At 29.4% G+C, this 23,280-nt stretch overlaps 1 protein-coding gene across 1 annotated transcript in view; it reads left to right on the top strand.

Moving 5' to 3' along the window:
- LOC107447019 (peripheral plasma membrane protein CASK) overlaps window positions 1-23,280 on the top strand; it is a 622,119-nt gene that overhangs the window by 48,161 nt on the left and 550,678 nt on the right. Inside the window, 2 exon segments of the mRNA XM_071178929.2 lie at window positions 8,222-8,334; window positions 11,041-11,146. Of these exon segments, the coding sequence (XP_071035030.2) occupies window positions 8,222-8,334; window positions 11,041-11,146 (219 nt within the window).

Genomic DNA, 23,280 nt, shown 5'->3' with positions numbered 1-23,280 from the left:
AGCTCAGATCTAATGAGGATATATTTAGTATTTTCAGAATATAAATATTAGTTTTAAATACAGGCAGTTATGTTAGAGAAAAATAAAGACGTTCTGTAGATATTTTTTCTACGTCTTCTTTCTGCGACTCTGAGACACTTTCATTATCTTTCCTATTTCTTTTCTTCTTTCCTTTTTCTTTTTAACGCCTGACGGAATCGGGTTGTCGGTTTGCTGCTTTAGTTTATTTTTGCGGAAATCTACTGAATTTTATAGTTGTATGTAAATTTATTTTGATATACCATGTATTTATATGTTATTCATTAAGCGAGTTAATTCTTTGAAAATATGAAGAAAAAAAATGATTTTCATGAATATTATATTTTCTTTTCGAATTATCTTTTTAATAATCTAATCATTTCTACAACAGCGAACCTCAGGAATACCAAACATGATTGTTTTTAAAAAAATATTTGATTTGATATTAATTTTTTTTAAATCGTTGCTGTCTTAAGTTATTTTTTTTAAAAATTTTTACTTACATTTTTTTTTTCAATTTGTAATGAAATAGGCCATTATAAAAATAACCTGATATAAACTAAACGTAAAGTTATTTTTGTTTGAGTTTGAAATTAGTTAAACGACCTTTTATCTTCTCATTATGCTAAAAGTAAACTGAAGTACATTAAAGTTAATGGTCTTTCTCAGCCTCTCGGCGAGTGTCATTTGTCTGGCTAAATGTCAGACTGAACTGTAAAAAACAGAAAAATATTCTTCTGTCTCGTGAATGTAACTTTTAACGGGAATTAACCGTAAATATTGGCTTTTCAGAACACTTACAAATATACATAATCTAAGGTAAAGCCGCATTCATTTTAATATTCAAATAACTTCAGTTACTTGACTTCATGCGATATATTCAATATCATGTCTGGCAAATATTTTACTTTCCGTGTGAAGTTTCGAAAAAGGGATTGATCTGTCAACAAGGGGTCCCCTCAACATGTTCCGCGACTTTTTTTTTTTTTTTTTTTGGCACACCGAAGAAAATGATTCTAGAGCAGTTTCGAAAAAAAAAAATAATTCAAATTCTGCATCTTCTTCACGAGTATGCGTTTTATTATTATTTATTTATTCCCCTGGCTCAACCGTTTCGTTTTGTCACTTACTTTCGCATCAGCAATCTCACAGCGGGTCACTTGAATATTGATTCGGTCGTTTGGAGTGAGATTTATTCCAGCAGAAACCCCTCGAAAAGATCTGGGGAAACCGCTGATTCACCCATGTCTACAGCACTGTTTGGAGTTGCACAGTAAATGTAAATTTAATCATGCCCCGGGCGATTCGTTTTCATTTAGGGGTTTATAATTATGAAACATTCATAGAGCTATGAATTCGAATCTACTTAGCACAAGTGCTTAATTTCCGAAACATTGTGGACCCGGAAACGATCCCCTGAGGTTATATGTATGTTTTAAAAGTTTAAAATTAATGAATTGGTTTGATTGCTTTCTAAACAAAAATTTGAAGCTTTAATAACTTTTATGTAGTTCTGTAAGCGGCAATCGTGCTTTTCTTGCATTGGCGAAGTGAAAATAAATATGTTAGGAATTAATACATTGATGAAAAGTGTACTAGAAAAAGTAATAGTTTTGGTTTAATAGTTTTTTTTTAATTGAAAACGTTTTATTTAATTTAATGTCGATTGTAATTTTTTTGATACATACGCTTTTTTTTGGTTGTATATTGTAATTGTTTTTCAATAAATTCCTTGTTTTTAATTGGTATGATTATCATGTTTTGTTTTTTTACATATAACTGATAAAAATCCAAAGAGGAAATGTTTTTAAGATAAGTTTGCAAAAAAAGTTAATGGATAAGGAACCCTAAAAAAAGGATAAAGAGACAGGTTATTAAAAATGGAGCGCTATATGAAATGACAATGTGTTTTCTGTGTATGCTTGAAGCATTGTGGAATCAGTCCTTGGTTATCCAATTTCTCAATTTGATGATTGAAACAGGATTTGTAACGTTGATTTTAAATATCTCATCAAAAACTATGTCTTGAAGGAGAAAATTGAGCTCTGTATCAACAAAATTTATCTATATTTATCTAAAATGGTTATTGAAAATCTAAACAAAGGAGTGCTCATGCATTAAAAAAACCTACCTTTGCCATTTACCCAATACACTATCCCAATATTGATTAATAAAGTATAACCTTATAAAAGACAATTCCGCTACACCCAGTTGCCAGCCAAGGTTAAAGCTTCGTAATTTCGAGAGCAACAGCGTGATTGGGCAATTTGGTTGACATTGAGTACCGACCGCCTTTACTTTCCGAACAACTGGTACCCATCTGCCTCAAGCTGGGTGAGTTTCAAAACCCCATCAGGGATAAAACTTCAGTCCCTCAAGATGACAGCTGAGGACTTAAAACCACATCACGGTTACACATAACTGCATTTTTTTGAATCAATTAACAAATTTTGTATTAAAAACTTGTTCCAAAACTATTTCTTGTGTGAATTTTGAAACACGCTGTACAACTTGAATTCAACAATGATTATTTCTCAAATCAAGATATTAAATTTTTTTAAAATTAGTTTAGTTTTGTTTTAAATTTAAATTAGTTTAGATTTGCTTTAATTTAAAATTAGTTCAGTTTTGACTTAATTTAAAATTTGTTTAGTTTTGTCTTAATTTTAAGTTAATTTAATTTTGCTTTAATTTTAAATTAGTTTAATTTTGCCCTAATTTTAAATTAGTTTAGTTATGCTTTAATATTTCATTAGTTTAGTTTTGCCTAAATTTTAAATTAGTTTAGTATTACTTTTGTTTTAAATTACTTAAGTTTTAAATTACTATAGAAAAAGCTATAAAACTAAAATAATCTTTACACAATTCTGTTTTTCTTTACGCTATTTTATGTAAGATTTCATTATCTACTGTTATGGAAAAAATTTAATGCTTGTCAGTTGTAAAGGCATTATCTAAATGGCTTATGAGAACATTCCTTTCGTAACTTTGATTAGAATGATACTGAGAAATAATGGGAATATGCGTGTTGTAAAAACGTTTTCCCATGTTCTCAACAATTTTATTTTATTTCAAAATTTTTCTCTAACTATGAGACCTTTTTGTTTTTTATTCTGAATTCAGGTTGAGTAACTAAATTGAATAATTTTGAATCGTAAAAAAAAATTACTAATGTGGTTTTTCCCATTTTGAATCGTAATATTTGCATTTTCTAAATTATTTTAAAGGAAGGTATTTACTTCTATTGAATGATTTTTTTATTATTTTTGTCTGATCTGACATACTAATTGGACACTTTTGTCGACAGGAATCAAAATATAACGTTTAAAAATGTTGTTTTTACAACTTTATTTTTCAAACTTTGCATGAATTTAAGAGTTTTGTGCTGTAAACCGATTTAATTATATTTTTAATATTATGAAAAATATTGTAAGCATAATTAATTAATTATATTGTGAATGGTCCTATTCTTTTCTCGAAAAGTATATAAATATTCGGTTTTATTGGAACGCAATCTTAAGATTTTATTTTTAAACCAATTTGAGAATTAGTGTTTGTATTGGAAATGTAGATATAAATCTTATAAGTTTTTTTTTTTTTTCATTTTGAAAAGACAAAAGCTTCTTAAATCTCTGTTATTGGAAACCAATCGTGAATATACAGGGTGTTCTGTTAATACCGCTCTTATGGTATATTTTTAGAACACTTGTTGAAAATTAAGTTCAGAAATATCCATAAGGTCAAAAATTAATATTGAGTCTCTAATTAATTTAATTTTTCTTTTTATGAATAAATTAATGTCCTAATTTATGATTCACTTTTAACCATGTATTACTTAACAATATATTGCCTTATAAGTATATCTAATGTAACTTTGTGATATTTCCAACTAGGATTAACTAGACGAAATTTTAGTCGGCTAAAGGTTGTATAACTTTTGAAATTTATCGGATTATAACTGTAAAGCCTTGGTAATACTCACTTTAACCTGTTAAACCTTGGCTTTACCTTTCATTCTTGCTTTCAGTCACATACATTTACATTCTTCTTTGCTATTTAACGTTTAGCGCAGTATTTATGTACTTATCTATATTTATTTATTTATCTTTTTGCTTAAACCGGGTGGCCACCCACTTGGAAAACCTTGAAAACCTGGAATTATTAGGGAAATTTTTTATTCTGGAAAAAACCTGGAAAAATCAGGGAAATTTGGATAAAAACCTGGAAAAATCAGGGAATTTTAAAGAAAAGCTGAAAATTTTTTCTGTGATAATTTTTTTTAATTTCACTAATTTAAATTGTTTACTAATTTTCCTAATTTAAATTATTTCATCCATTATACCAACTTTTTTTAGACGGAATTGTATCGGCAAACAGTGGAAATATCCTCAACTTAGCGATACTTTGCTTGCATCAAAATTTGCTCCATTACAGCTCTGTTAAACTTGAATGCCACATAAAATTCTCCCATGGTAGCAAAACGAATGTAGAAACCTTTGACCTCCATGGGACTGTGTAATTTAGGAAAAATTGTGGTGGAGGTGGAAGAAGGGATTAGGATATTAGCTACTGTTTTTAAATTCTGTCCTTGGGCTGAATCCATTTATGACTCAAGTTTGTTCCGATGCTTTGGTGGCAATTTTTTTCTATTTTGACAAAATGTTTTTGTATTTTTAATTTTATGAAATTTTCCAAAAATTAGTTGGTTATAATTTAATAATAATGGATTTTATATTGCACTATTTTTCTGAAAGCTTTTGTACTCCCATTTAAGGAAATCTGTGAATTATTTTTTCTCAGCAAACCAACCAATCACATATTTTTTTTACAATCGCTGACAGCAATGTTTGTTGACAAATTGTTGCATTAATGCTAATTTTTTCTATTTCATTTTAGCATTATTTAATTTCAACATTATTTAATTTAAAAAAAAATGTTTTTTTTTTAAGAATTAACTATATATTAATATTTAATTTTACTCTTTTGTTGATCAATATATGATTTTTGATTCAAAATTTTGTACCAAAATATTAAAAAATAAATTAAAAAATCTTGTCAAATTGTCAAAATAAATTATTTTTTTCAAGATGATATGTTAAAAGAATTACATTTTGAATAAAATATTTTATAATACACTTTTCTTGTACACATCCTACACTTTATAAGAAAAAAGGAACAAAAACATAGAAACTTTAAGATTTTTATCTGGAAAACCTGGAAAAATCAGGGAAATTTGAAATCTGATTTGAGTGGCCACCCTGTAAATATAATGAATATTTTTAACCAATAAAAAGCAAGTATATACTTAAATTTTAAAACAAACGAAAGCATTAATTTTCTTCCCAATTGCATCCATCATTGGCGGTACTTCAACATGCATTTCGTTCCTGGGATGTTAATAATCATTGTTGGGACTGCAAGGACATTCTTAATTGCCTTTTAATGGGTCGATAACACCTTCAACACATTCCTTGAGATTAGGTGGTGGAAAACTCCCAACTTTGAAGTACATGTCGAGCAGAATAATTGGAAAGTAATTGAAGAACTTGGCGGATATGAGTGCGATGTTTCGAATCTCTTAACCCATCACTTTAATACTTTTAATTTAATTTTCCTGATCGAGTGTGATTTCATTTCTGGCTCTTTCATGTAACGATTGCTGACATGTGAGGCAATTTTGTAGAAGTGGACAGAAATGAAATGAGTTTTGTATAAAATGAGATCCAGACAAAATCAACACCATTTCAAACTTTTCAAGAAAGAAAAATCTTAATTTTTATCTGTCATCACAAAGCCAATTTTTTTTTGAAATTTTTCGTAATATCATATTTTGGTAAAATTTTTATCGTTTTCTTACCTAAGTTATTGTAATTTATTATTTCGCGACTGATCGTATCTTATTTATGTCAGTCGTATTTTATTTATGGTGCTTGGAAAGTGTAAAATATTTCTAAAAAATTCATTCAAAAGTTAAATTGTTTTCTTGAAAGCATTTTTATATTTTTTCTCTTCCTCTTTGTTTCTTTGAAAATTTTTATATTATCTTATTTAGTTATCTAAATGCGTATATCATATGTAAGATCGTCCAAAACTTTTAATGGACATTTTTACTTGGGCCTTTCAGAGGACAGGTGGCCAAGTTTGGGTTCGAGTTTAGTGACATGTTTTTAAAAACATTAACCACAATTATCTTCGCTTTTTTAAGACATGTAAAACATGTCTCTCTTCGTTTTAAACGCTTTCATTTTTTGGTTGTAGTGTTATCTATAAACCGAAATGCGAATATTTGTCAGGAAATTGAGGTATCTTACTTTAAAAATTTCAAATGTGTAATAAAAAAAGGGACAAGTTTACAAGATGCACCGGGTCGTGATAGCTTAGAAGGTAAGGCGTTTAGCCTAAGTGCAAGAGGTCGTGAGTTCGATCCTCGCCGGCAGAAGACTCCCTGTGTAGTAAATGGTGACTGGTGCATGTTAAATCCTCTATGTTCCCGTTGCAAATCAAACTTCTTAGGGTACTGTATTGGAGATTGATCGTTCTTTGGTTCGGTTAAAAAATACGATTTGTGGATGAGTGAAGGTATGTATTCATGAGTCCGCTCGATAAACGGACTATGACGTATCTTTGTGGCAGAAGTTGAATTATTGGCCATAGAACTAGAAGAAGCGAACCCCCTTTGCTCTAATGACATACGACATCAACAAAAATTGTCAGAAAGTAAAGTCAGTTTTCAAGTTGTATCCTTTTTTTTAAAAAATATTTCTACTCGTGTTTTTAAATATATTTGATTTGATCCGTATTAATTATATAGTAATTTGGCCATTTTTATACTTTTCCTTTCAAATCCTTTTTAATAATTATGTTATTTAAAAGAGTCTGTAGTAAAAGTCAAACAAAAATTAAGCTTGTTTCCAAATACCCTTATTTTTAGCGTTTTCTTTTAATTACACGCATAATTCATAGTAAAAAGAATTTCTTTTATTTATTGGGAATTAAGAAATATTGTTTTCACAAAAGTTAACTTCTGTTAAATTACAAATAAAAGAAAAAATCATTCCTTTCTGTGACAGAATAGCAGCTGAGAAAATAAATTTTTACTACATCTGTTAATAAATATTACTACTGATGTAATGTCATTTACTATATTGTTTACTTATCCAATAAAATCTGCAGTCCGAGATAAATTTTCATGTAAAAATCTTACGACCACCAAGCATTCAATAAATATTTTTATAAAAATCCGAATATTGAAAAAGGTATTATTGGGATGAAATTAAAATGACCTATTTGTTAATAATTTATTCACATGTTTTATTTAGCTCAGAATGTATTTTTAAATCGACGGTTAATTCTATTTCAGAACAGTATTTCAATTCGAATTTTATGTAACTAATAAGATTAAATCTAAAGCAAGAAAATAAAAAAAAAGTAGCAAAAGCTTCAATAACACGGCATAAAGATAAGATTGCTATTTTATTAGGCAATTCGAATTGGATTGCGTTCCAACTAGTATTTGAAGACAAGACTAATAAATTATTAAACGATTCCGAACTTTCATTTAAGTCAACTAAGAAGAATCAAACGAATCAAACGATTTTTTAAGTGAAAAAGAACGTCTTCATTATGATGAATTATTATTAATGATTTAAATTGTTTGTGTCTTTTAATCACTGTCCTGGTGTTGTTAACCATTCCTTTAATGTTTTAGAATCATTGTAAAATTCAAAGATGAGCTCTCGATGAAAACAATAACAAAAAATTTATTTCGATACTTCTGCCTTCTTTGAATTCTTAAAACAATATATGTTCTGTTCACATTATAAGATGCCATCTAGTGGCTCTGAATTACATTTTTATAATTAAGATGCCATCTAGTGGCTAATAATTTTACCAGATTCTACAAATGTCGCCATAACGTAGAGTGCAATGTTCAAGCAATACGCCTTATTCAAGATATATATATATATATATATATATATATATATATATATATATATATATATATATATATATATATATATATATATATATATATATATATATATATATATATATATATATATATAAATTAAATGGTAATTTTTCTTCTTAACCTTGTGTTTAATGGTTAGATACTATTTGAAATTATAAAAGTTTAGTTGTCTTTCATGCAGATTTTTATTTATTTTTATTGTACTAAAAATGAAAAAAATCTGCATTTCAGAGGTCCTTTCAGCAAAGTACGGCGATGTGTACACAGGACTACCGGTCAGCAGTTTGCTGTCAAAATAGTCGACGTAGCTAAATTTACTTCTTGTCCAGGTCTCAGCACTGAAGGTAAGATAATTCTCGCATATTCCAAGAATTAGAATATTTAAATTAAAGTTTCCAAGGATAATTTTATTGTTTTCATTAGAATTTAAGATAAAAATGTATTTTTCATTAAAATCATTCTCAATATCTATCTTAAATAATTAGTTTATCTTTTAAAATATTTTAAATTTTGAAATTTTGCATTAATTTGCTTAAATTGTATATTAAAAAATATGCTTAAAAATTGAGGTATAGTGCACAAAATACAAAACGAAATACCTTAATAACTTTAAATCTGGTTATTGGATTGTCACGTGAGGCATGGTTTAAGGAATTAATGGTTCGTGGAGCTACATTTTAATACACTGATAAATTTGTAAAGGCGATGTACTAAATTACACCGACCGGCCTGTGTAGGGGAAACTGCCCCTGCATCAGAAAGGTTCTGGGTTCGAATCCCGGGCAAGGCATGGATGTTCTTTCCTTCTCTGTACTATCTGTCCTTACTGTGGGAGCAACGTTGGCCCACCTAATATGATGCCCCAGAAAGAGTGGTCAACAAATCTGTCCTTCAGATGCCTATATGACGTAAGTCATTCTCCAGGTGGGCATTGGAAAAAAAAAACACTAAATTACGAAATCAAACACATCTCTAAATAAATATACTTTATTTTTGGTCTGATTTGGGCACTTGACGTTTAAATTAGGGGGCTGGGAATCTGCAATTTTAGAAAATATGGTTGAAATAGTTTTGGCAGAAGGAACGGCGACCTTTAAAGTTAATTGCTTTTTTTTCACGCTGAATATTATTATGAAAAGAGTCAAATTTTTTAATTTTCATTTCTCAAAAACTATTAGACCGATTCGATTCAAATTTTGGATTTCGTCTTTAAAAATTACATAGGGGAAAACGAGGAAAAAATTTGTGTACCCTTTCGTTGAAACTTTTTTAAACATTTTTAAGATAAATATAAAAAAATAATTATCATAAAATTAATTTTTTTACGTTGAGTTATCTTAGATAAACGAGTTTTATAATTGTATGCAAAATATTTGATTATCTTAAGTAGTCTGGTGAAATACATGAAAAGAAAAATCAACATTAAGGGTCTTAGACTTTCGATAGCTATCCTACCTTAGCTATTAAAATCATTTTCCATTTTGCGAGTATGCTCCATATTTTTAGAACTAAGAATCTAAATCGGTCGGAAAGGAGTCATGTTTATTCAGGGAAAACACGTTTCTGTGTTTGGTGCCGTAACTGGTGGCGCATTTAAAGCTAAGTCCCCCGAATCATTAAAATTGCTTTTTCGGTACAAGAAAATTCAATCATTAGATAAAAAGTTACTAAGATATTCTGTTTTTTATTTTGTGCACTGTACAGCATTATAAGTGGATTATCTTGAATTATAGCTTGCTATCGATTTAAATAAGCACCGGAAAATTTTGTTTTTAAAATTTGTTCGAGAATTTTAGAAGATCAAGATTCAGTTTCCAGAAATGATGCTATTTTGTCAATGTGATATTCGTATCAATGCTTATAAGTTTTTCTTTTTGAGAAATAAATTCTAAAATTACACTCTTTTCCCATAAAATAATTTTTTAAAGGATAGAAAAATACGCAATAATAGTTAAAAATTTCTTTCTAAACTTAAAGCCATACTTGTTCACAATAAAAATGAATATTGTTAGAATTGTTGTAATTCCAAAAAAAAAAAGAAAAATTATAACAAGGGATTATACAGTTTTGCATAAATATAAATGACAGTAATGATAATAATATGATTGTAATCTTTCATTGATAGGAATGATCAAATAATAATTAATTCTTAATCCTTTCATAACGTGTTAACGTAGTTTCGATAAAACATTCTCATAATGCATGAAAATTTTTGTTCTTCGAAAAGAGCAAGTTTTTAATTTTTTTATGTATCTTATATATATTTAATTTTTTTAAAGTATATTTTATGGTCTGTGCAATTTTGTACAGACATAGTCACACCTATTTTAAATAAATGATTTAATTATATTTCTTTCATACCGTGTTAAGTTCTTCATACCGTGTATAGTTTTTAAAAACAATGATTCAACTACGGCTGAGATAGTATGAAACTTTCAAAGATTTATTATTGTGAAATACATTAGCTTTTAGAGTTGTGTGTATTGTGAGATCTATACAATTTAAAAACCGTTTTATAATAAATCAATTTTATGCATTTCAATTAAAAATTTAAAATAGATTTATTTACATAAAAATTATTTCAAATTAAAAGAATTTTAATTTTCTTTTAAATTTCGAAATCTTTTTTGAAATTTAGAATTATGTTTTTTTGAATTATAGAAATTTTTTGCAAATTTATTTCGAAAAGTAATTTAAAATAATTTTTTTTAGAATATTTAAAATATATTATTGAATGTTTTTTTGAAATAACGATATCTAGTGTTTTGAAAAATATAATTTTAATATTTTTTATCTATCAGCAAAAATGTTACAGTGGAAAACAAATGTGTAACTTCAACATGTAAAAATACATATATAATGATCAAAAGTTTAAAATTTAACGCATACCAAGTTGTTATTTTTTCATTTTTGCTTTTTATTAAAATTGAATATATTGTATAGTATAGTTGCTTTTTAAAAGTAGCTCTATCTTTTAGAAATATTTAGAACTTATTATTACGTTTTTTTTAAATATTTGTTGCTATGTGAAAAAATATTTTTTATTATAGACCTAAAACGAGAAGCAACCATTTGCCATATGCTGAAACATCCTCATATCGTAGAACTTTTAGAAACTTACAGCTCAGATGGAATGCTCTACATGGTGTTCGAATAGTAAGCCTTCATTTTATTTTATTTACTCACAACCGCAACTAAAGAAGTCGCGTCTCCTAAATTTTAATATGTGCTGTGGCGTTCGAAAGACTCGTGTTTCCTCGAAGATTTGTCACATGGATTAGAATAAAGACGCTTCTACAAGTTTTCGGGTTTATCTTATTCCCTCGCGCTGTAAAGGTGCTAATATGTTTTAATTTAGAATAAAACTGCTTTTAGTGTTCGGATTGGATTAAGTTTACTACTGTAATAGCCTTGCATAAATAGTTGTGATTTTGTTCGGACAGAATAAATAAATGTGTTTATTTTAAAAAAATATTATAATTTTTATTAATACTTTTAAAGTGTATATATATATATATATATATATATATATATATATATATATATATATATATATATATATATATTAGCGAACAATTAAAAAATTTAAATTTTCACGATTTTGATTCAGCCAGCGGCCGCAAAGCCAAGGGTTGTGGGTTCGTGTCCCGTTCAGGGTATGAATTATTTTAACTAAATAGTCGAAATAATTATAAATATTTTTAGAGTTTGAGAACAACTAAAAAATTTAAATTTTCACTATTTTGATAAGATGGCCAGATGACCGCAAAGCGAAGGGTTGCGGGTTCCTACCCCGCTCAAGGTATGGTTGTTTCTCACTGTGAGTTGTCCTCTGTTGTGTGATACGTGAATGTGGATCACCCTATTAACGGATATCTATTGCAGGGGGTTTTGGTAATGTCTCTCGTCTCTGTGACTTAGGTTCACAGGTGCCCACCGGGTAATGTTAATAATCCACACTTTTGGCTTTTCCAAGACGAAGAATGAAAAGTGCAGTGCCTGCCGTTAGAAAAAGAAAAGCTAATTTGATGTCTTTAATCTTTTTTTTATAGATGTTGAATAACAACTGCTCATGAACACTCATAAAACTTAGCAAAAATAATTATGTATAAATCTGAAATGAGTTATGCTATTTTATAAAATAAATTTTTTTAAAAGTAATTACCACATTATCTCTCTCTTTATATTTGTATGTAAAATATAGGTTCAATGCGCCGAGTCCAGAGCTGAACGAATATCCCAGGATGCAGTTGATATTAGTTTTCATACATTCGCCTTAACGTCATCTTAACGTTAACAACGTTTAAGCGACCTTGAAATTTTGTTTCGCGATTAGACATCAACTATGCTGCCATAAGTTTTCGGACAACGTGGTTGTCATGGTGGTGGAAGCATAAAAGGTGTGGGGGCGTTTCTCGTGGTTTGGCCTGGGTCCGTGTGTTCCTATGGTGGGAAACATGAACTCTGAGATGTATGCGGACATTCTGGACAATGCTGCACTCCCAACTCAATGGCAACATTTCAGGGAAGGCCAATTTCTCTTCCAGCAGGATAACTGCATCAGTCACACATCTTGGCTTGAACAGACGTAGTTTGACGAAACGGGTGTTCAAAAACTGGACTGCTCTTCACAAAGCTCCAATCTAAATCTCTTAGAACATCTTTGGGACGAATTAGAGCTCAGATTACGTAGCCAACCAAATCGACCGTCCTCACTGCAAGCATTCACTTAAGTTGTGATGGAAGCCTGGAAGTCAATTCGTATGGCCATCTATTAAAAACTGGTGGAAAGTCTACAGTATGCAGGGGACCAATGTCATATTAATGTGTGCCTCAGGACGCTCTAAGTCCATACCACTGGGTGTCCGGATACTTTTGTTCATATAGTGTATTTGCAACAGTTGAATGTAGTTTCAAAATGGAAATTAAACCATCAAAACGGAAAGTATCCGGATACTTTTGTTCATATAGTGTATTTGCAACAGTTGAATGTAGTTTCGAAATGGAAATTAAACCATCAAAACGGAAAGCATCCGGATACTTTTGTTCATATTGTGCATTCGCAACAGTTGAATGTAGTTTCGAAATGGAAATTGAACCATCAAAACGGAAAGAATCCGGATACTTTTGTTCATATAGTGCATTCACAACAGTTGAATGTAGTTTCGAAATGGAAATTGAACCATCAGAACGGAAAGAATCCGGATACTTTTGTTCATATAGTGCATTCACAACAGTTGAATGTAGTTTCGAAATGGAAATTGAACCATCAAAACGGAAAGAATCCGGATACTTTTGTTCATATTGTGCATTCGCAACAGTTGAATGTAGTTTCGAAATGGAAATTGAACCATCAGAACGGAAAGTTTCCGGATACTTTTGTTCATATAGTGCATTCACAACAGTTGAATGTAGTTTCGAAATGGAAATTAAACCATCAAAACGGAAAGCATCCGGATACTTTTGTTCATATAGTGCATTCGCAACAGTTGAATGTAGTTTCGAAATGGAAATTGAACCATCAAAACGGAAAAAATCCGGATACTTTTGTTCATATAGTGCATTCGCAACAGTTGAATGTAGTTTCGAAATGGAAATTGAACCATCAAAACGGAAAGTTTCCGGATACTTTTGTTCATATAGTGCATTCACAACAGTTGAATGTAGTTTCGAAATGGAAATTAAACCATCAAAACGGAAAGTATCCGGATACTTTTATTCATATAGTGTATTTGCAACAGTTGAATGTAGTTTCGAAATGGAAATTAAACCATCAAAACGGAAAGTGTCCGGATACTTTTATTCATATAGTGTATTTGCAACAGTTAAATGTAGTTTCGAAAAGGAAATTAAACCATCAAAACGGAAAGTGTCCGGATACTTTTGTTCATATAGTGTATTTGCGACAGTTGAATGTAGTTTCGAAATGGAAATTAAACCATCAAAACGGAAAGTAAACAGTCAGAAACGTGTTTTCAACATTATCTGGCTCTTGTGGTACAAATTTTTAATAGTGGTGATAAAATATTGCGTTGAAATATTCTATAAATGTAAACTTAGAATAGTTAGTGTTTGTATCTGGATACTAAATTATACTTAGACTCTATAACATTTAAATAATCTTAATTGTAATTTTAATTGTTTTTTATTATTTTTTTTATTTATTTATTTTTTTTTTATTGTCCCGCAGTGGACTGATCGTTAAGACACGGTTCCCAGCAGATCACCGAAGTCAAGCATCACTGGCTGCGGTCAGTGTGCGGGTGGGTGACCACTTGGATCAGCCTGCGTAGGGACCGAGGGTGTGCGGTATAGGTCCTCGTTAAACTGTTCTACCGTAAAGTGCTCAACTTCGCGCGCAGGTCGTCAGGCTACCGAAGCGGAGGAGCCATCCCCTCCGCAGAGGATCAAAATTGTGATGGAATGTCTTCGGATCATCCTCAGGGATGTTTCCCAGGCCGTCGCCAATAGCCCATTGTGCAGCTGTAGTGCAACGTAAATGAACAACAACAACCATCTTTATTTGATTAGTTTCTATTTTTATTTAGTTGTTGAATGGGTGACAAATATTTTTTAGCTATTTCATAAATTTTAAATACTTAAATAATTATTCTGTGTTTGTTTTCTTTTCGAGTTTTACATATTCGTTTTTAATTTAATAAATATTAGTGGTTTTGTTCATAACTTCACATAGTTTCATTTAGCAATTGTAATTATATGAACCATAGCTCTTATTTTATAGTACAGTAAGCGAAAGAAACCCGGACAACCCTGAATTATTTTTGAACCAATGATCGGATCTTTATGTTCTAAGAAACAATCTTAATGTTTCGAGGGGTAACCTTAAATATGCTAATTATTTAATGCAGACGACATTTTAAGTTAAATCAGACACAAAAACGTACTTTCTCTGAATAAATTTACCTTTTTCTTCAATGGATTCGGATTTCTGACTCTCAAATTATAGGGTGTAGCAGCTATTTGGGAAATATATAGTGCCGATAGTTTGATCAGGAGAGCTGCCAAAGTTTGGACAGCTTAATATAAATTTTTTGCGCATCTCGAGAATTTTTCAAGCGAATTGAAAATATTTTGCTCATACTTATAAAATTCGTTTATCTGAAGATAATTCCGTGCAATATAACTTTGCAAAAATAACTTTGTAAATATTTATTATTTTTTTTAAATAATTTTATTTAATGATAGTCGAAAAAACTTTGATTTATAAAGCATGTGATTTTTACATTATTTTAAGGAACGTAATTTTGCATAACAAAATATAAAATTTGAGTGAAATCGGTCAAATAGTTCCCGCGAAATAGAATTTTACAAAAGTCAATTAGTCAAGTTATTTAAAATTTGATTTATTTATTTATTTTTTGGGCTCTGTATATTAATTATGAAAGTAATTTTATAAATATGAATACCTTTTTCAGAAAGTTTAAATATTCTAAGTTGTTTTAAAAAAATTTAATAAATGTTTAAAAAACTGTAAAATTATATTCTCATTTAAAATGAAGTTTTTCTCTTATGCAATTAATTCAGATTTTGTGCGCATTGTTTATTATTTTTCAACGTTTTTATCTCCAATTTATTTTTAAGGATTGTGTAAGATTAAAAGCTATTAATTTTAATCAGTCATTTTTCTCTTGTATAAATGTTTCCTCTCACAAATTCTATCATATAAATAATACTCTTTAATTCTGAAACCTTAAAATTTTTAGTTTTATTGTCTATTTTAAAATGAATTTGAATGAACCAATTTTTCTTTATCGCGCTTAAAATAAAATATTCTATAACTTTACTTTCATTTTTCAATTTAAATTTTAATTCTAATGTTGTGTGAAATTTTTAGTTTCAAAAAGCTTCTGCATTCCATTTTTAACATCCAAGAATTTCACCAACGAAAATAGCAAAATTCTTTGATTAGCACAGAATTTCAAGAATGTTTTGTAATAAGTTTTTAATTTTTAAATGCCGGCTTCTCTTTCCTCATTTCTAGACAATATTTTTCTGTTTTTTTCCTTGTTTGAGTTTGAATTGTTGAATGATCATTTTTCCTTATTTCGTTATTAAACCTTTTATTTTATTATATTGTTATTGTTCCTTGAGTTTAATTTATTAATAACTCATAGTCGAAAATATGTTACGTTTACTTCTTGTTAATTCAATTATCTTTAAAAGCTGTCGAAGTTTTAATTTGATATCGAAATAGGCTAATATAAATCTCATTTTCAACGAAGTTAATTTTAGCTGAAAGAATTCTTTTAATATTTTCTTCGATCTCTCGGTCTTTAATTTGATATTTCAACCTAATTCGGTCTAAAAAGTGTGATAATTAGATTTTATCCTCACTATCCATTTTTTACTAGGCATTATATTTTTTATTTCCAGTCTACTTTATTATTTTTAACACTCTTTTTTTAGTTTTAGAACTATTTTACTTACAAATAATTAGTTTTAAGTAAAGCTACCTATCAAAAGGTAATTTTTTTTTCTAATTTTCTATTGGTCAGACAAAATTTTGTAATTGAAAAAAATTAATTCCTTTTGCATTAAGTGAGATTATTTTAAAATATAATTGAATTATTCTTTATTGAAGTTTCGAAAGATCTAGTTTTCTAAGAAAAAGATTACGAAAAATTAAGTTTTTCAGAGAAAAGGCTGAGTGTTTAATAACTTTTCAAATCATTAGTTCTTCTCTCATCCCTTTAGTTTTTTTTCGTTCGAGTTATTTATAACTCAATATCTTTAAACATGAACATTTTATGATCTATAATTAATTTGTTCTTTTTCATTCTTAAAAGTTTTGAAATATTAACAATTATGATAAAAGTTTTTAAATAAGATTTTATATATTACTTTAAATTAGTTTATTATTTAACTGTTTTTAAGTAAAGTTAGAATGGGACATAAAAATAAAAATATCAGAAAGTTTATTTTCGTGTTAATAATAGAATTTATTTTTGTTAAACTTTATAACTCGCAATATGAACTGCTATGATGTCCCTTCTCTTTGTAATCTAAATATTAAAAAAAAGTGTTAAGATAGATTCTTTAGTTTATCGCATTCACATTCATAATGAATGTCTATTACTATTCAATACGTAGTTTTGCGAAACTAAACTAACTTTAGAAGACAAGAGAACTTCTTATTCCAGTAAAAATTACAGGAAACATCGTTGCTACCTTAACTCTGTTAAACTGTTTCACTTAGGGGTTGGGATTTGTCAACGAAACTAGCCCTCATATGTATTGTTTGAAAATATAACCATAAGAACTTCCTGGCCTGTAGGCAAATTGGTTCAAACTTAATGTTTCCTTTTTTTTTCTTCTTCTAAACAATTCTTTTTAAATCTCTCACGTCCCTAACCCATGAGATAATTTTTAATAAATACAAATTGAATTATTCACTAAATGGCGCAAAAATAACCATCTTGTTCCGGGCAGCCGTGTCTTGACAAGAGCCTCTTAACACATTGCAGATCGGCAACTTTTCTGAAAATTACCCCATGTGCCCGGCTATTATTTTGAAAGCGGATGTGGTAGTAAAACAATATAAATAAACTTTAAATTTTTTTATTTATTATTCAACTCTTAATATTTTTTTTTTCGTATGATAAAAAGTATAACAATCACCTACGTGTAATGGTACACCACAAGTTTTGCAAATATATCGGGTTTCGTTAAGTTATAATAAATTGGTAGAGAATTAAATAGTAAAAGTTGAAAAGTAAGGAAAATTATCTCCCACTTTTTAAAATAGTCATCACGAGATCACTGCTAATATGATTGCTATGACTCGTGACCAGTCACCAACGCTTGGCCACGAAAACACTAGTTAGCTCGTGGCCGGTCAGCAATGTGTTAAAGATCAAATGAGGCTTTGGGGCTTTTGAGGCTTTGGGGAACACCACTCTCACCTATGATCCATGTGCCCTTTGGAATATTTATATGTGGATGCAAACAGTTAAGGAAGATATAGGTTTGGTGCAGTGCACGAATTTACTTCCTAACTGAATATATTTATGTTTTAAAGAGTGCTATATTTCCAGGATCATTCTAAATTCTTAATTGAATTTATTAGATTATGTTTAATGTACTGATAAGAAATGTTTATGTGAATAATTCAAAAATCCTACGTCAAGTATGGTAATTCGTTTGTACAAACGATAAAAACTCAAGTTACGAAAAAATAATATCCAAAATTTTTTTTATAATTTCCAAAATTAAAAAGATTTCAAAATTTATTAACAAACAACCGTATTACAATCTATATATATATTTCTCTTACACGGCGACAAAAAAAGCCTCATTACAACTCCCCGAATGGCAACGCTTGAAAATCGACCAATGATTGTCGCTAAAAATGTCACATGCCAAATCTAGCTGAGGTGGCTCAACATATAGCTCTTTTGAAAACGGAAATTGAGATAACCTGAAAGTGCATCAGCTGCGGCTATCTCATACTATTAAGCTAGGCAGAAGTAAGTAGTCTTTGTCGAAAGATCTATATTTTAGTATTTTGTCGAAAGCGCTTTTTTTCACGAATTTATATATTACGAATTCATCTGACGATTTTTGATTCATATCACGAATTTATTAGTTTTATTATTGTTATTAGTTATTCATTGAAAAATGAGTCTCAGTCGTGCTGTTGCGCTTTAAGATTTTATACTATAGCACATTTCTAATAGGTTTAACGAATTACATGTCATTTATTTGAATTCAAATTTATTTTAATGACTTAATATTTACTAAAAAGATGTAATTTTTTAAAAAAAAGTTGTTATATGGATTTGAATGATTGTTTTGATTTCTTAGAATTCTGTGCATTTGCAATGCACCTAAGTTAGTAGCGAACGAAGCGAGCTTGGTTTGCGAAGCAAACTATATAAGATTGCATAGCAATATTCGGGGGTTGGTGAGCGTTAGCGATCAGGGGGCACAGCTCACTAGTTATATTTATAGCTGTAAGAATATTTTTTTCTCATTAATTTTCCACCGCTCGAGGGGAATTTTAAATTCATTGGCATCAATAAATAGAGTATTATAGTTATTACCACGCTTTATTATTTTAACGAATGAATATAGATATAAGTGTTAAAAAGATTTTCTTTAGTATTATTGCGGAAGCTAAATATCATTATGATAAATTTCTTTCAAAAGTACGTTCTGTTACTTGGTTTAAATAAATTAAAAAGAACTATTTCCATTGGTTCTTTCCGGCTACATTGATTTACCCCCCTTTTTTTTAAAAAAAAGCAAAATAAAATGTTTTACAAGAGAGAAATACTGCTTTAGATATTAAGATAAGCTTGTGCCGAATTTTGATTTCGTGAACCAGCTGGTAGGGCAAATTCAATAGAAGATTAAATTACTGGAACTGCTTGGCATATCTCCAACGCATTGCACTTAACTCCGTTTTTCCTTCCAAATTCGACATTAAAGCAACTTAAGAATTGTCGAACATTTTCTTATGCCGTTGTTACATTTTTAATACCCAACCAGTTTCTTTTACAACTTCAAGAAATATTTTATACATCATTAATCACGCAGGAAATTATATTAAAACTAAAACTTTGTAAGGTTTATAAAATTTAGACCCGTTAAACGCTGCTTAGTGAACACGCATTGAATCAAGCTTAAAAAAATTTGTCGCTATCCATTAACATTAAAAACAGATTAATTTTCAAAGTGCTTCATTTTTTTAAACAATTAATGTAAATAACTTGTTCATTTCACTATTATCATGGATAGCGAGGCTGATTCATTACGAATTTTTGCCGTTAATGGCTTTTAATTGAAAAAAGTTACTTCTTTTTACCTCTATTATTGCTTTCATCGCTTGGCTTAATAAAATCAGTTAAACTTGACCAAATACTAAAACTCTTAAAAATTGATCTTTTTTTTATATTTCCAATGGCAAGGCATATTACATTTATAAAAACAAGCCAATGCGTAACAATGAGCAATCAATTACAAATATTGACCGATGTCATTGAAGCCTCAGGCGTTCTCTAGTTCTCCAATACAGGGCGGTCTCGGAGTCGGCAGAGCCACGAAGTGCCCCGCATCGATGCAAATGAGTTCTATTCAGAGGTTCTCCCCAGATCGCATAATGAACAAAGAGGGGAGTCGAAAATACCAATTGTATGAAGATGTTCACTCAGGCAGTCATGTCCCGTAACCAGCCGGAACAATGCCACTGCCTCACGTCTTAGGCAAACGGGTATATTAGCAAGATCTTCACTACTCCAGGTCTTGGATTTAATCCTGTCTTGTATTTGTGTTAAAATTGAACAAAAGTGATACTTTGTAGATTTTTTAAAAAAAATTTAGAATAAGAAATTGTTATTTATAAAAGCGATGACATTTTGGCCCTTTTTGAGTGCCTGGGAAAAATTTAGTCCTGCCATTGAATGGCTGTCTCACGTGACCATTGACGTTGTTTTATAATTGGGAGGAGTTAAGGCCTGTTTATACGGTTCAAGTTCTTGAATCCGAGGACTAGGAGGAATTTCTCTGTTCAAGAAATTGTATGATTCATTGACACTACCCAAGTTCTTGAATGTCATTGATTGGTCGGATGTAAAACTTGCTCATTGTTTATATTCAAAATAATTAAAATCATACTCGCGAGGCAAAATTGCAAAATAAAATCATAATTATACAAATGGATTCCAGCTGATTAATTTATTTACATTGGAATATAATGTATATTTCACTTCATTTTTCACATCCTTTAATTTTTTTGTCAGTTTTCATATATTATATATGAAAACGGACAAAAGAAAATGAAATGATCGTATATCCGCTCGTTGACGTCATGCAACTTTAGAAGGTGATCGGTTATGCAAAAGAAGGACTTGGATGAAAAGTTGAATATGCTCGATTGTTATCCAAGGGCTTGAACTAAGAACTTGGATGATTGTTTACAAGATCCAAGCTCCGAGCAAAACAAATTTTTATCAATTTGAATCAATCTTCGTCCTAGAACTTGGACCGTATAAACAGGTCTTTATATTGCGGTCTGAGGAGTGATTTTTGATACCCAATAGTACTGCAAGTTCCTTTTGCTACTTCAAAAAATATTTTATGCATTATTAATCACGCAAAGAATTACATCAGAACTAAAACTTTAAAAAATCAAGATTGAGCTTGATTGTATCCGTTTGTATACCGGCTAGCTTTTTACTTAAATTGAATCTGATGGAAACATCTCAACTTTAGTGATCCAAGAGAGGCTACTAAACTCACCAAAGAGTAAAAAAACTAATCGTTTACGTAGCATAATATATTAAATTTCGATATTAAGAAATGTATTCTATTACCTTGGCAACAAAAGAATAAGAGAAATCAGATTCAGAGATTTGACTAATTGAGATTTTAATGTTGTGAAGAGCGTTGCTTTTACTGTATGTTTTGGATGTCGTCTGTTTCATACCTACGATGCCATTGACCATATTTAGCATTAGCAACCTTAGAATGGCAAACCGAGTTTTTCAGTTGTAGAGAAAGATATTGTGCATTTGAAATTATTCAATACAATACAATAATTATTTTTCGGTAAAACAATATTTGTTTCAAACCATCTTTATTATTTTAAATGTTTTCCTTGATTTTTCTATCCATATAGTGAAGTAAAGATGAATAAGTGATTTGTAAGAATATTTCCAACTGATGAAAATATTAACAGTATAGGTTATAATTATCTTGGCATTTTAAAAACCTAAATTGAAGAAAGCGAATAAGTTTTAAACATAATAAATTAGATTTTATATTTTAGACCAAATATCTCATTGCATTAGTTGAATTTGTACAGTTTTACCCAGAGCTAATGAAAAACATTGTTTACATGGAGAGCGTTTCCAATCCAACAGAAGCAACATTGCTTTTGTGACAATTTATTCTGGCATACTGAGACAGCTTGATTTGTAAAAGATTAACTACTGATCTAGTTCGGCCTTAGGTAAAATTTAGAAAATTTACTTCAGTTAAACATTGCACAGAGATCATGCAAAGAGAACAGAGCTTAAAGAAATTTTCCACCATCTGTTAAATGAGAAATAAATTGATTTCGTAAGTGCTTTATTTCCCTTATAATTAGTGAAAATGAGTTGTTTATTTCACTATTATCATGCAAAAGTGATTCTGATTCAAAGTTGAATTTTCGAAGTTAATAGAATTTCATTGATACAGATTGCATTCTTATTTCTGTTCTTGTTTTCATCGCTTTGCTTAATGCAATCAGTTGAACTTGACTAAATACTAAAACTCTTAGAAACTTATCTAGTTTAATACCATCTAGTTAATGGAAATCTATTTAGTAAAGCAGTTTCTTAGAGTTAGAGGTTGGTATTTGTTTATCTAAGGGAAGAATGAGTTTTCTCGATTTGATCCCTTCCAGACAATGTTATTAGTTTCAGTACAGCAGCAGATTTTGAATTGGTTTCGAAAACGAATTGATCCTCATGGAAACGGAAAATAAAAATGAATTTCCGAAGTTGCTATCATTTCATTGATGCTTATTACGCACTTATTTCCGTATTTTTTTCACACTTTCGTTTAATGCAATAAATTAAAATTGGCTTAAATTCTAATTTTTTTTTATGTATCTTTAAAACTTTTTATAGTTTGGCAGTTAAGGCAATATTTATGTTAAGCCAGATTGCATAAATAATTTTTTTAAAATAAACAAAAATATGTCTTTGTTACATTTAAAAATTATTAAGATGTTTAAAAATAAAATGTCAAAAACATTTTATTTACTTTTGTAAACATAGAAATGATTTAATTGTCCACAGCCTTTTTATATACGTTATATTTACGTATTTGGAACATAAAAAAAAGGAATTTGAAACATCGCAAAAACACTTTGGCCACGGTTATTTACCATCAAATATGTTATATTTCCAAGAATTAGTTATTTAAATACTTCCAAAATAGTAATTATTTTTTGATTTTTAATTTCCCCATGGTTGTTTGAGTTAATTTATCTTACTCAAATTTTTTGCTCTATAATTAGAATAAATAGCATTTTTTAAAATTTGATTATTTGCTTAGTTTAAACTGACAGTAATTGCAGCATAAACAGGTAGCTAAAGATGTGCTTTCTTTTTAACATAGCTTTAAGTACAAACCAAGTTTTTAGTTCAAGAGCTTCTGATTAACATCTCATTTTAAGGGAAGGTTTCAGTTTAGTTATTTGTGGTACAATAATCGCCAAGTCTTGGCACCATCCGGACGATAGCCCACAAGATAATGAAAAAATAAATACAGAAGGGGAT

Source organism: Parasteatoda tepidariorum, chromosome 3 (genome assembly GCF_982258835.1).
Source record: "Parasteatoda tepidariorum strain Cologne lab strain chromosome 3, Ptep-v5.0, whole genome shotgun sequence".
In the NCBI taxonomy this organism is placed as follows: Eukaryota; Metazoa; Arthropoda; class Arachnida; order Araneae; family Theridiidae; genus Parasteatoda; species Parasteatoda tepidariorum.
Note: the sequence above shows the minus strand (reverse complement) of the source record. Positions and strands in the feature narration are given on the sequence as shown.